The sequence below is a fragment of the Rhinolophus sinicus genome, linkage group LG05 (genome assembly GCF_036562045.2).
Source record: "Rhinolophus sinicus isolate RSC01 linkage group LG05, ASM3656204v1, whole genome shotgun sequence".
NCBI lineage: Eukaryota > Metazoa > Chordata > Mammalia > Chiroptera > Rhinolophidae > Rhinolophus > Rhinolophus sinicus.
Genome location: NC_133755.1, coordinates 95,782,209 through 95,794,228, shown reverse-complemented (window position 1 = coordinate 95,794,228; position 12,020 = coordinate 95,782,209). Strand labels below are relative to the sequence as shown.

Below are 12,020 nucleotides of genomic sequence, written 5' to 3'. Positions count from 1 at the left end.
GTAGAAAGTAGAGTGTTACGAGGCAGAGGTAGGAAAAGTACAACCCAACCCAGCAAAAGTCTTGAGGTTTTACACGTAGGCTGTGAGAAACATAGTCGTAGCTCTATGCAAGGGAGAGAACTGGAAAAAACACTGTTTATAATAGTGACATGAAACTTTTTAGCTGTCATACTAGGGATGTGTAGCAAATTAAGAGTGCATGGATATTCCATTTGGGACCTTGGAAAAATGAGTCATTAAATTGGTCACAAAAGAGGAGCCCAGACTTCAGTTGGAGCAGCAATAATAGCAATAGAAGTGTGGGGAAGAAGTGACACCACCACCCCAGGAGAAGATGAGAAGTGTAAAAATCACTAAAACATTAATGGAAAGCAGAGCCATGAACAAACAGCAGAGTCATAAGGAAACTTGCAGGTTGTAAAGATTGATTGGCCACTTCAAAGGAGAGCATATTGGCCACCAGGCAGAACACAGAAGCCACAGAAGGACCCTGCAGGGGACAGAAGAGACCTGTGGGCTGCGAGTTTGCAAGTAGATGTCTGTAGCTCAGAGACAAATTGTTCAATAACTTTCACCCACGTGGTTTTACTATATTTCCACAGTTAACTGTAGAAGCAGAGGAGGTAGTTCAAAAACAAAGGTAATCAAGTTTTTTAAATGAAAACTGGAGATTCAGAGATCAAAAACTTGAAACCACTACCCAATAGACTGCCAGGGAGTCATTAGCATTAGTGTCTCAGCTATTGATCTACTCAATAAGCCACAGCTTCAGTGATCTTCTAAAATTCAGTAAACTAAACTGAGTAACATAGGTGAAATAAATACGGATAGGTCATTCATCCCCAAGTCGAGAGGGTTTCATATACATAATCTCATTGTTTCTTGCTTTAAAAAACCTTACCAACTGTGGGGATTGTTATTTCTAATGTTTTCATTCTTTTGGGCACACATTTCTGCAAGTAACGTATTTATTGGAATTTCTCCTTGAAAGCTATAGAAGTGCATTCTTGAAGTTCTGTCCAGATTATTAACATAATCCAAGCAAATAGAGAGCTAGTAAAGTAGTCAAAATAAAGAATCCAGGATTAATTCAGCAGGACATGGCTACACTTGTGATGAAGAACACTAAGATTGAAGGAGTTTGGAGTTTGAAAGCAGTGGCTGCTAGCCCTGAGATTATGGGCAAAACAGTAATTTTTTATCTTTTTATACCTTTAACTCTAACTAAAATATAAACCTAAATTTACCTCACTGCATTATTTTTACTGGTAACATCTCTTCCTTAATACACATTTTTAAAGTGTTTTTCTTTGCATCTTATAAGGATAAAACACTGAAGATATCTGTATCATTCCTTAATTGATTCTTTTTATTTCCCCGTCTATACTGCTACTTATTTCACTGACTAGAAGAGAGATTAGCTGGAGAATTTCGTTTTCCTGAAAACTGTGTAACCAATACCCATGTTTATATTCCATCCCTTTATACCGACTTCCACCACAACAAAAGCATGTATTGATGATGGGTCGAAGAATAATTGTGATTGCAAAAATGCACCTATAATCTATTGTTATCACCACACTCTTGGCGGATCTCCTTCTCATATGATGACATGGTTGAGAGGACCCACAGAACAACTCTGATGGCTTAGATGATGTACTCTAGGGCCCCAAGGCAGAGAGCTCCACATACCAGAGCATTTATACCACAAGAGACCTTGTAAGAAATGGGGCATTTTGCCCTGTCCCACATCCAATAAGTAAGAATCTACATTTTAATAAGAACCCCGGTGATTCATATGTGCATTACAGTACAAAAACCACTATTTTAGCAACACTTCCATCTACTAATCGATGTATATCATTTTTCTTGCCCTCTTTCTCTCTTTCTTCTTCCCCTCTTCTTTCTCAAGCATTTATTCTCATCTCTCAACTAACCTGAAATCTCCCCTGTTGAGTTTCTGTTTCATTTTTCTGTGCATTCGATGATAACATTATTGGGGGATGTTGAATGTTCTCTAAAGTGTACCTGTATTATGAGATAAAAGAAAAACTCTCTGCTCTAAACTCCCACATGGCTCAGTATGTCATATTATCAGATTGTTCCTTAAGAAAGCACAGAGAGTCCAACCTGAGACTGACCTGAAGAGGGGAGGAGAGGACAGATACATATCAATGATCAGTGATCCGACAATGGGTCAGAATTCAGTGGCAGGCTCTCCTCATCTGCAGTCAGAAATGAGAGGTAGGAGTTTAGGCAGGTTCAAAGTGAAGAGAACTGAGTAAAACCATGGGGAGAGTAAAAAGGGAGGAGAACAAAATTGGCAGCTCAGAGAGACACCTTATCTAAGCCACTATCTCTTTCCTCATAGACCAGAAGTTTCTGAAATTACCTCCTTCCTTGATTCTGCTCCTACTCTCTTCCAAACAGTTCTACCAAGAGCAAGAGTGAATTCATTAACTCTCAAATGGCTTTTATCAAGTAGTTAATAAAATCCATCACCTCACCATGGCCTGAAAAGCCTGATGAGATGGAAGCCTGGTTACACCCTGACCTCCCCCCACCACTAAGTGTCAGGTCACTGCTCGGCTTTTTGTTCCTCACGCACATTGTTCTCTCAGGAATATTTAACTATGTCTTTCTGCACGAGACACCCTTTGTTGGCCACCCTCATCTCAGCATGGTAGAATTCATCCTTGATCACTTATCACAATGCCTTTCTTGATGGTCTCTCTCTTTCCTAGCATTCTATGACATTTTATGAAGAACAATTCATATCTGAAAATTAAGCTCCAAGCATGACTGTGACTATGTTATCTTGCCTACTGCTGTATTCTAGAGTCCTGAATGTGAAAACACATAGTAAGAGCTAAATAATTTTTAAAGTTATTAATGAGTACCTTCGTTAAGTTCATGCATTATCTCATTTAATATACAGCCCAGTAAGTTTGATATTAAAAGCACCATCTTATAGATAAGGAAACTGGATCTCGTAAAGATCACTTAGATAGTAAAAGCATGCTTAAAGTTCAACGCCACTGTTTTTCTAATGTCAGCATAGACTTATTCTGTATCCTAAAATCAGTCAGTCTAATCAAGGGGTGCCAGATGGAGGTGATTTGTCAAAAGTATGGATGATGAGAAGTTGGGAACTGCGTTAAATGGACTTTGGAATTACTTCATAAATCTGTTTCTTCATTTCTGAAAGTCTGTGGTCCAGTTTCAAAGGGATGTGAGCATGCAATTGACAGCTCTCTATATTCTTTAGTTTGATTTTACCTCCGAAAATAAATTCTTACCTATGTGACCTTATCTTAGAAGCTATTTTCTCAGACGTACTATGGATTGTGGTAATTTTTAACAAAATAGGAACTTTGAAGTAGGGCCTTTGTACAATGGAGAAGTAAAGAAGAATCGGGCTTCACTTGTGAACATCATTGAAGGACATATTTCTATCAAGAGTATGGAACATACGCATATAGATAACTATTCTCAGATTTCATTAATTTAATATTTTCAGTGTTTTATTCCTTTTTACTTTTGCCTTCTTTTCCATCTCTAAGTACATTTCTGTCAACATATATACATACATATTCACACACAAATATGTATGTATTTATACACATACATTTTATAATATATTATATCATACCATATCACATCACATCGTATTTTTTTTTCCCATAGGTGGTCTTCTGACTCATGAAGCATGTGAAATTTCAAAGAGTGCAACTCCCTGGTAGAACAGTGGCTTATGTGTCATTACACGTAGTAAAATGTAGAGGGGAGGAACCTGAAGGGAAGAAGCCTCAGTTTAGGTCGGAGCAAGTACTCACCTTGCATCATTTAATCTTCACATCATCTGTACAAGATGACTAATTTTATTCCCAATATCTCTAGGAAAGCTGAGACTAGCATGGAAACACATTTTCCCAAAGTCCACATGGTCAAAAAGGAGTCAAGTGGCATTCACACACTCAGGTCAGTCTGTCCACAATATTCCACTGCCTGAAAAGAGGGCTTGGGTATATACCCTTCCAGGAGTATTCATGTTCTCCTGGGCTTTTTCTCGGCATCTATGAGTTTGCTTCTGTTTCTTTTGTTCATTTTTGGGGTGTTTTTTTTTTAGATTCTACATATAAGTGAATCATATGGTATCTGTCTTTCTCTGACTGACTTATTTCACTTAGCATAATACCCTCATGGAATACTACTCAGCCATGAAAAAGAATGAAATCATAACCATTTGCGACAAATGTGGGTAGAGCTAGAGGGTATTATGATAAGGGAGATAACAAGTCTTTATTTAATTGATCTCTGATGCCTTAGAACTAAAAACTGGATGGTGTATTTTGACATTCACTTTCTCAGAAGTTCCATTTTCAGAATTTTCTAGGTAAATGACAGATGCTGCAATTGCTCCTATAACTTTATTTCAATCTCCATTCAGTAGGTATGTGTTAAATGCCTATTCTGTCTGAGGCGTCAGTGTAAAACTGTGAAAATTCCTGCCCTCATGGAGTTTATACATTTAGTGAGATGTGGCAGTAAATAATAATAACAATAATAGTAATAGCAATAATAATTATATTAAACTATCTGAATAAATAATAAAATAAGCCAATAATGAACCAAGCTAATTTCAAGTAAAGACAAATGAGAAACACTAAAAAAAAAATATTTTAATAAAGCAAGGGTTACCATAATTAGAATAGTAAAAACAAACAAAAACAGAACAAAAAAACCTTCAAAATCATCTCTGGTAAGATGACAAATGAATGGTAGAGACTAGAATAACACCAAAAAAAATAAGCTATGATTCTGGGTAAAGAGTAAAGGACCTCAACTTGAAAGAAGTAGTGTGATTGAAACGTTTGATAATGAGACTTAAATATATCTTTCTGTCTCTCTCTCTCTCTCTCTCTCTCTTTCTCTCTCTCTCTCTCTCTCTCAGAAACACACATACACACACACACACACACACACACACACACACACACACACAGCCAAAATCCTTCTGAAGAATGAGAAGTTTAAAGTTGGATGAGCTTGAAGGAATTTGTATTCAGTGAGGATATGAGTCTTCATCTGAGTAAAATTTTAACTGACACACAAAAAGGGATCATATGCAAAACATGTTTAATGACTACTGAATTAATAATCTATAACTTAGTATTCACTCAGAAGTAAGAGGAGGAAGCAAATAATAACAAGTATCACAGTAGAGAATCAATACTCTTTTGAAAATTAAAAAGATAATACTTTGATCATCACATTACTTTACTTGGACTGATGTGGCTCACTGATACATAATACTGAAAGGTAATAAATGTATTCTGATAGTTACAGAATGCCATCTTTCTACAAACCACCAATTTAAGTGATGGTCTAGCAAACAAAGATATTAGGAGATAGTTCAGTAACAAGAATATAGTCTATTTTCATTAAATAAGTATTGCTTAAGCATCTACTAAACAAGGGTTAATGGAGATATTTACAGATGAATATTTCTAAATCACTGTATGTAATAAAAAGGTAAAATTGGAATGGGCCCCGCCTACTTTTCTATGGCTTTCATTTATATTGGCTTTCTCACCATTTATTAATCTATACATTTCACTGTCTCTCTCCTTCACCCTCACTTCTTTTTTCTACTACTTATCCTTTACATGCACCCAAAATCTGTAACTCGGAGTTCAAGACTTTTGAAAGTGTTGCAGATAGACATCTTTTTACACAATGGACAAGGTAATTGCTGGAATTAAGTAACTTAGGAAAACATATGCATTGTTATTATTTTACATTATTATTATTATAAAAGTAGTAGTAGTGGTAGTAGTAGTATTGTTAGGCATGTAAGTTGCACACGGCAATAACAGTGTGGTATGACTATAAACCAGTTGCACAAGATTGATTCTTCCATGTGTAATTTCTTTTTACAAAAAAGATGATCATAGGTAATAGGATCATACAAAAAGTACATGTGGTAAGCTGGAATTTGTCAAGACCAAAATCAAGACAGAGCACACAAATCAACAGATATTGCGCAACATTTTCCCACCAGATCATACAGTCTCATAGTTATCTTTAAGGTTGGTTTAAAATCTAAGATTTACATCATTGCCTTTAACACTCATTTATGGTTTGATACAGAACAAGAACAACTAGTTGAGCCAAAGTTTTGCATAGAAATTGTTTCTGACTTATCCTCATTGTGAATACACAATATGCAACAGTCTCCTCCATACCTTAGAATGTCAAGGAAGATTCTAGCTGGATTAGAAAAGATACAATTAGAAAAGATTAGGAAAGATTAGGAAAGGTTCCATGTCACACATCGCTTCTGGTATACGGCAATTTCTGTCAAATAAAAACATTATGGCATGTACTCATCCACCTTATTCACAGGATCTGGCACCATGTGACGTCTGGCTCTTCCTCAAAGTCAAAATGACCATGAAATGTAAACGTTTTGAATCTATTCAGGACCTTGAGGAATCTATTCAGGACATTGAGGCAACCACGACAGTGCAACTAAAGACACTCACAAAAGAGGACTTCCAGAACTGCTTCAGAAAGTGGCAAGAATGATGGCATACATGTGTTAGAAGCGAGGGGAGTATTTTGAGGGAGGTTAATGGCAATGTGTCTTTTACTGTAATATTTCTTTTTTAAATTTAAACTTTCACCATAGGTTTTGATCACGTCTCATGCATAGAATAGTGCCTTGCGTATTGTAAGTATGTAAAAGGTATTTTTAAAGTGCAGAGGATCAAGCATGGCAGAGAGGCTGAGCCTCTCAGACTCGTGGCTGCTAAATGTAGGACCCATCAGTAATTATTGGAGCTTGCCTAAGAGCCTTTTGTAATGGAAAGAATTAGAAATTGTTGCAGAAGATCCAGCCATTGACATCTATGTAATCTTTTGTTTTGTTAGTAATTTAATCCTCATTGTCCATTTGTAAAAAGTTTTATTCTTTTTACCAATTTGAAAATTTCCAAAAGTAACAAACAATTTATCACAGGTAGGTAAAATTAGTCCCATGTTGGATTTTCAATCTTTAATCTTAAAGCTTGACAGCCATTAGTCAATTGAAATAGACAACGTTTTTTTGGAGGGGCAGAGTGGAAGAGAGGGTTGATATAATGCCTGGTGTCTGGTAGTGTAGAACAAAGAATAGAAATGGCATCATGGTTGTGCAATGCAAAAAGTCAATAATGTTCTAGACTCTTATTCCAGGTATTTGAATGCTAAGACCCAGTCTCAGACCAATAAACCAAGACTATATGCAGAAAAGTGGTAGAAAGTATCAAGTTTCTATTGGAAACTCTTGTAAGAGAATAGCATTGCTTTTGGTATTTTCTTTTTACCATCTCTCTCCCTAGCATCGACAAGTTCCCTTGGTAGATGTACTCAGACCATCACCAAGAATTTACAACTCCAAAGTCCTTCTTTGCAGTTCTGAGCTGTATAATTATTAGCTATGATCATCTAACTTCATAAGAATAAAATTAAAACAGTTTTTCATAAAAAAATCCAAAGTCCTTACTCAAGTAAATAGAAACATGAGAGCTTACTCATCTTAACATTTGGTTCATATACTTTAAAAAATTCCTCTGTACCTTTTTTTTTTTCTTTAGTCATTCATTTATATTCCTTTTTACACATTTTTTTCTGCCTTTTCTTCTGGGGAGGGGAAAGTTTTTATTAATAGAAATCTAGAATCTGGATTTCTTCAAATTAAGCCTTGAGATTTCCTTTTTAAACAATAAATCAATAAATTAACTTCTCTTCTCTGTATCCATTTTGGTTCTACTTATGTTCCTTCCCTGGGAAAATTGAGATGTAGTCACTTATGTTTGTTCTGTGTGATTCAGATGTCACTAGTCCCAACTTCACATTTAAGCAAAGAAGGAAAAGACCGTGCATTTTCTGAGTTTAGCTGATAGGAGCCCAAACTTGATAGGAGTGTCTTATGTTATGAAATGGACACAGCTTCTGTGAAACAAAAATGAGCCCTTTTGTCCTAAGCCATCTTCTAATTCATGCCCATTATGATAATGCCCTTTAATTTTCTGTTGTATGTTTCATACTTGCTATTTTGCTATGTTTACATACAATAGGTCTTATTAACTTTCCAGCTGTTTAAAGGTTTTCTTTTTGTGAGGGTTTTTTTTTGGTGTTTTTAGAAAGATGATATTGAGAAAATAGATTTTCCAATGGTTTGGCTATAAATATATCAGCAACTTTTAATGAGGAATGAAGAGAAGTAACAGGAAGACAAAATTACTGCTTTTAAAACTCAGATTACAGATTACCTTTATAAATTTTTTCCCTTAATCACAGAGGGAGTTAGAACATAAATCATTAAGTTGTAAGGATACATCTTTTCAGATTTTCACACATAGCCAAATTGTCTATGTTTCTGCGTTAATTACTTATCAATTATTTTTCACATGTTATTTAGTCTTTACCATAAACCTCTGAGTATGACTGGTCCTACCCACCCAGCCTTTAAGGAGAAAATCATGAGGCTCAGTTAGTGAATATTTATTCCAAATATAAAACTATTAAGCAGAGGAGTCAGATCTCCAGATCAGTTTTCTAAATCCAGTGCTCTCTCAACTTTTAACATGCTCTCTTCCCTTATGAATGATGTAATCCTACTACTGAGTCATTACATGATATGTAAAGAATTATATTGATTATTCTTAGACCATAACTATGAACATTTCCAGTATAACAGCACTAGAACTGTGTTCTAGAAATATTTTCTGTTTGTAAAAAATTGAGTTCCAGAAACAGTGTCTGGCTCGGGCCATGTATATGTACAAAAAATAACTTTGTACTATAAACACCCATTACTCAGTTAAAAGAGTGAAGAAAGTGGAGGTTGAGAACATGGGGTGTAGCATCACATTACATTCAAGTTTATCTCAACTCTACCAATCACTACATGTAAGATTTGAAGCAAACATACAATCCGTCTGTGCCAAAGTTTCCTCAACTGAAAAATAAGCAGTTTCTATGTCATAGAAATTTCCATGTGGACTAAACTAGTTAATCTATATAAAGTGCTTAGAACACTGCATGGCACATAATGAATGCTCGAAAAAGTTATCTGGCCAAAAACGGTGAGGATGCTGATTATGTGCTTTCAGTTAAAGAAGAAGACTTTAACCCCATTATTTGCTTGTATAACTGAAAATGAGTTCACATTTGGCTCATTGAGGTCATAACAGAACCAAATCCTCTAATCTGCTTGCTGCTATTTCACAATACTTACATGAATATGTTCTCTATCTTGAAAGGCGTCATTAATCAGATTAGTAATAACCCCAAGAAAGCTATAAAAAGAATTCATTTTTCTTTTATCCAAGAATAGCACAACCCAGATATTTTGAGCTCTGCCTCAAATAACTTCACTCAAGCAACTGTATCAGCATGAAGATGCTTTATATTTTCCTGACCTTTGTCTTCACTGTGTCTTGTGGTCCATCAGGTAATGCTTGTTAACATCGAAAAAGAAGGAGGGGCAAAATGTGTGTTTTTTTTGTTTGTTTTTGTTTTTTGTTTTTCAATAAATGCTCTATTCTGGAAAAATAAAACAAGTAAATTGTTGTTAGGAGATGCCATATGAACACATGATACAATTCACTCTACTTGGCATGGAAGAAGAAATGAGTGGAACTGATAGTTGAGAAGATAATGTTGGGGGGGGGATTCCCAAGATGTAAAATTAAATCTGTTTGTTGTTTTGTTTCATGAAACTATGAATACTTACATTCTTCCTAGTGCCTTCTCTTTTTAAATGCAATATAATGAACTGAAATTTTAGCTGTTCTCAAAATTAATCTTTCTATAACTATCTCAGTAATTTGTGGTGGGTGAAACAGGTGTTGAAGGTAGATGGCTATTTAGAACACAAAATATATAGACTATTTTTTTCACATCCTTTTCTCTTTACTCTTGAGGAGACATTCACAGATTAGATATTTAAGGATATTGTATTTACCAAAAAAATGCTAGAGACGAAATGTTGGATAAATAAGTATTTATAGTATACCAATTTATAGGAGATAAATCCCATTTTTTTAATGCAGTTCTAAGGCGTGATTTCAGAAACAAAATGATTTAAATCTATACTTTAAAAAACTTTATTTACTCATCTATTTATTATCTGTCTACATCATCTATCCATTTACCAGTCAAGGGGATTAAATATGGATTTATAATCATAGCCACTTTTTCCTAGTTTTACAGAGAAGAACAGGAGAAAAAACAAGAGAAATTGCACAGAGGATAGCAGAATGTTATCTTGTTCGTGGTGCTTGCAAGACTTCATGTAATGCGTGGGAATATGTATACAATTACTGCAATGTTGAGCCCTGCTGTGTTATGCGGGAATACCTAAAGCCAATCACTAAATACAGCACGACTGAAGCTTATAGAGATGTAAATTATAATTCTACTACACTATACAACACTACATTGAACTAATATTGCTAATAAAAAAAGAACTTTCTACTTTCTATAAATCTATTTTCATATGAGTGTCCTCTAGCCTTCTGAATTACACAACTATATCATGGCAACTAGTGAGTTCAATGTTGAGTTAGTACAGGAGAAATAAAGGAGAGTAATAAATAGCCTTTATTAAATTGGCAGAAGTTCTCTTCTTTTTTTATTGAGTTTGCTTTATATAATTTTTTTTTATTAGTTTCAGGTGCACAAAACAATGTAATAGTTCTTTTCTATCCACATGACAAATACCCTCCATCCTTAGTAATTCCCTCTACTTCTGGCCTATTTATTTGCCTTATGCTGTAGCCTAGTTATTTTCATATGACCTTGTAGGTATCAACTGTCAATCATGGTTTATGATATCTTTCTATAGTTTCAGCAAAAATGTGCTTGGATCTTGGACACAAATTTATATACATCTTAATCACATAATAAGACAGTATTGATAATGTGAGAAAGATCAATCAAACAAAACTTAACAGGGAGTAAAATGTGATGAAATAAAAAGCAAGTTAAAAACATTTTAAAAGTTGTTTTTTTTCCTAATGATAAAATAATAAGAAAATTTGGAAGAATATAGAAATGTCCAAAAAAAAAGTCATTTCTAATTCTACCATCTAGAGGTATTAATAATTACCATAATCAATTCTGAGCATAGGTAGCCAATCCAAGAGTCTTCTCTCTTGGTCTTTAAGAATTTTACTTAACTCTTTCATCTCATAATTTAATACTTAATGTTTTTGTACTTGTCCCTGCTTTCAACGAACTCATTGTATTTCCAGTTTTCCATGTTAATTTTATCATAATACTGAATTAATGTTAACATAAACTTTCTTATGCATTATAAAGCTTTCCATCAGTAAATAGTAAATGCTTAATATTCAGAATTTAAACTGTCCACTGAGTGTTTTTTATTTTTTATTATTATTATTATTATTATTATTATTTTAACCTATAGCTAAAGCACAGATCTGGACAATATAAAAACTTAGGTCAGAGTTCTGATTTAGAGGAAATTAAAGAAGTTTGGTGAATTAGGGGTATAAGAGGGAAGGATAATTCCAAGTTTAGTTTCCTTACTTGAAAAAAATTGCTAAACAACACAAGCATTCATTAGGAAATACAATAAGAGGTACAGATTTGAAAGGAACGTTTAGGATATGTTGAGTTTAGATTTCTCTGCTGTACACCTGAGTGAAACACAGCAAAGAAAAATGTGTTTCAAATATAGATTTGAGGAGCCATTCACTGAAGCGATGAGATAAAATCACCCAATGGAAGACTACAGATTGAGAGGGGATAAAACGTCTAAAATCCCAAGAAATAACATTTAAAGTATGTTAAGCACAATTAGACTCTCCAAAGGAGGGTAAGAAGCAGCAGCTACCCAATGAGAGTTCATTCCCAATCTTCGTGTCTTTCCAGATGAGGTCCCAGACGAAGAAAAGAGACAACCCATTCCCACTCTGCTTTGTGTTCATTTTGACCCACAGAAT

At 34.7% G+C, this 12,020-nt stretch overlaps 2 protein-coding genes across 2 annotated transcripts in view; both read left to right on the top strand.

Annotated features, from left to right (window-relative positions):
* LOC109448871 (uncharacterized) overlaps positions 1–12,020 on the top strand; it is a 214,662-nt gene that overhangs the window by 172,202 nt on the left and 30,440 nt on the right. The window lies entirely within an intron of this gene.
* DEFB113 (defensin beta 113) lies at positions 9,445–10,500 on the top strand. Its single transcript, XM_019734598.2, has 2 exons — positions 9,445–9,502; positions 10,256–10,500. Exons 1-2 carry the CDS (start codon positions 9,445–9,447, stop codon positions 10,498–10,500), a joined length of 303 nt encoding a protein of 100 aa, XP_019590157.2.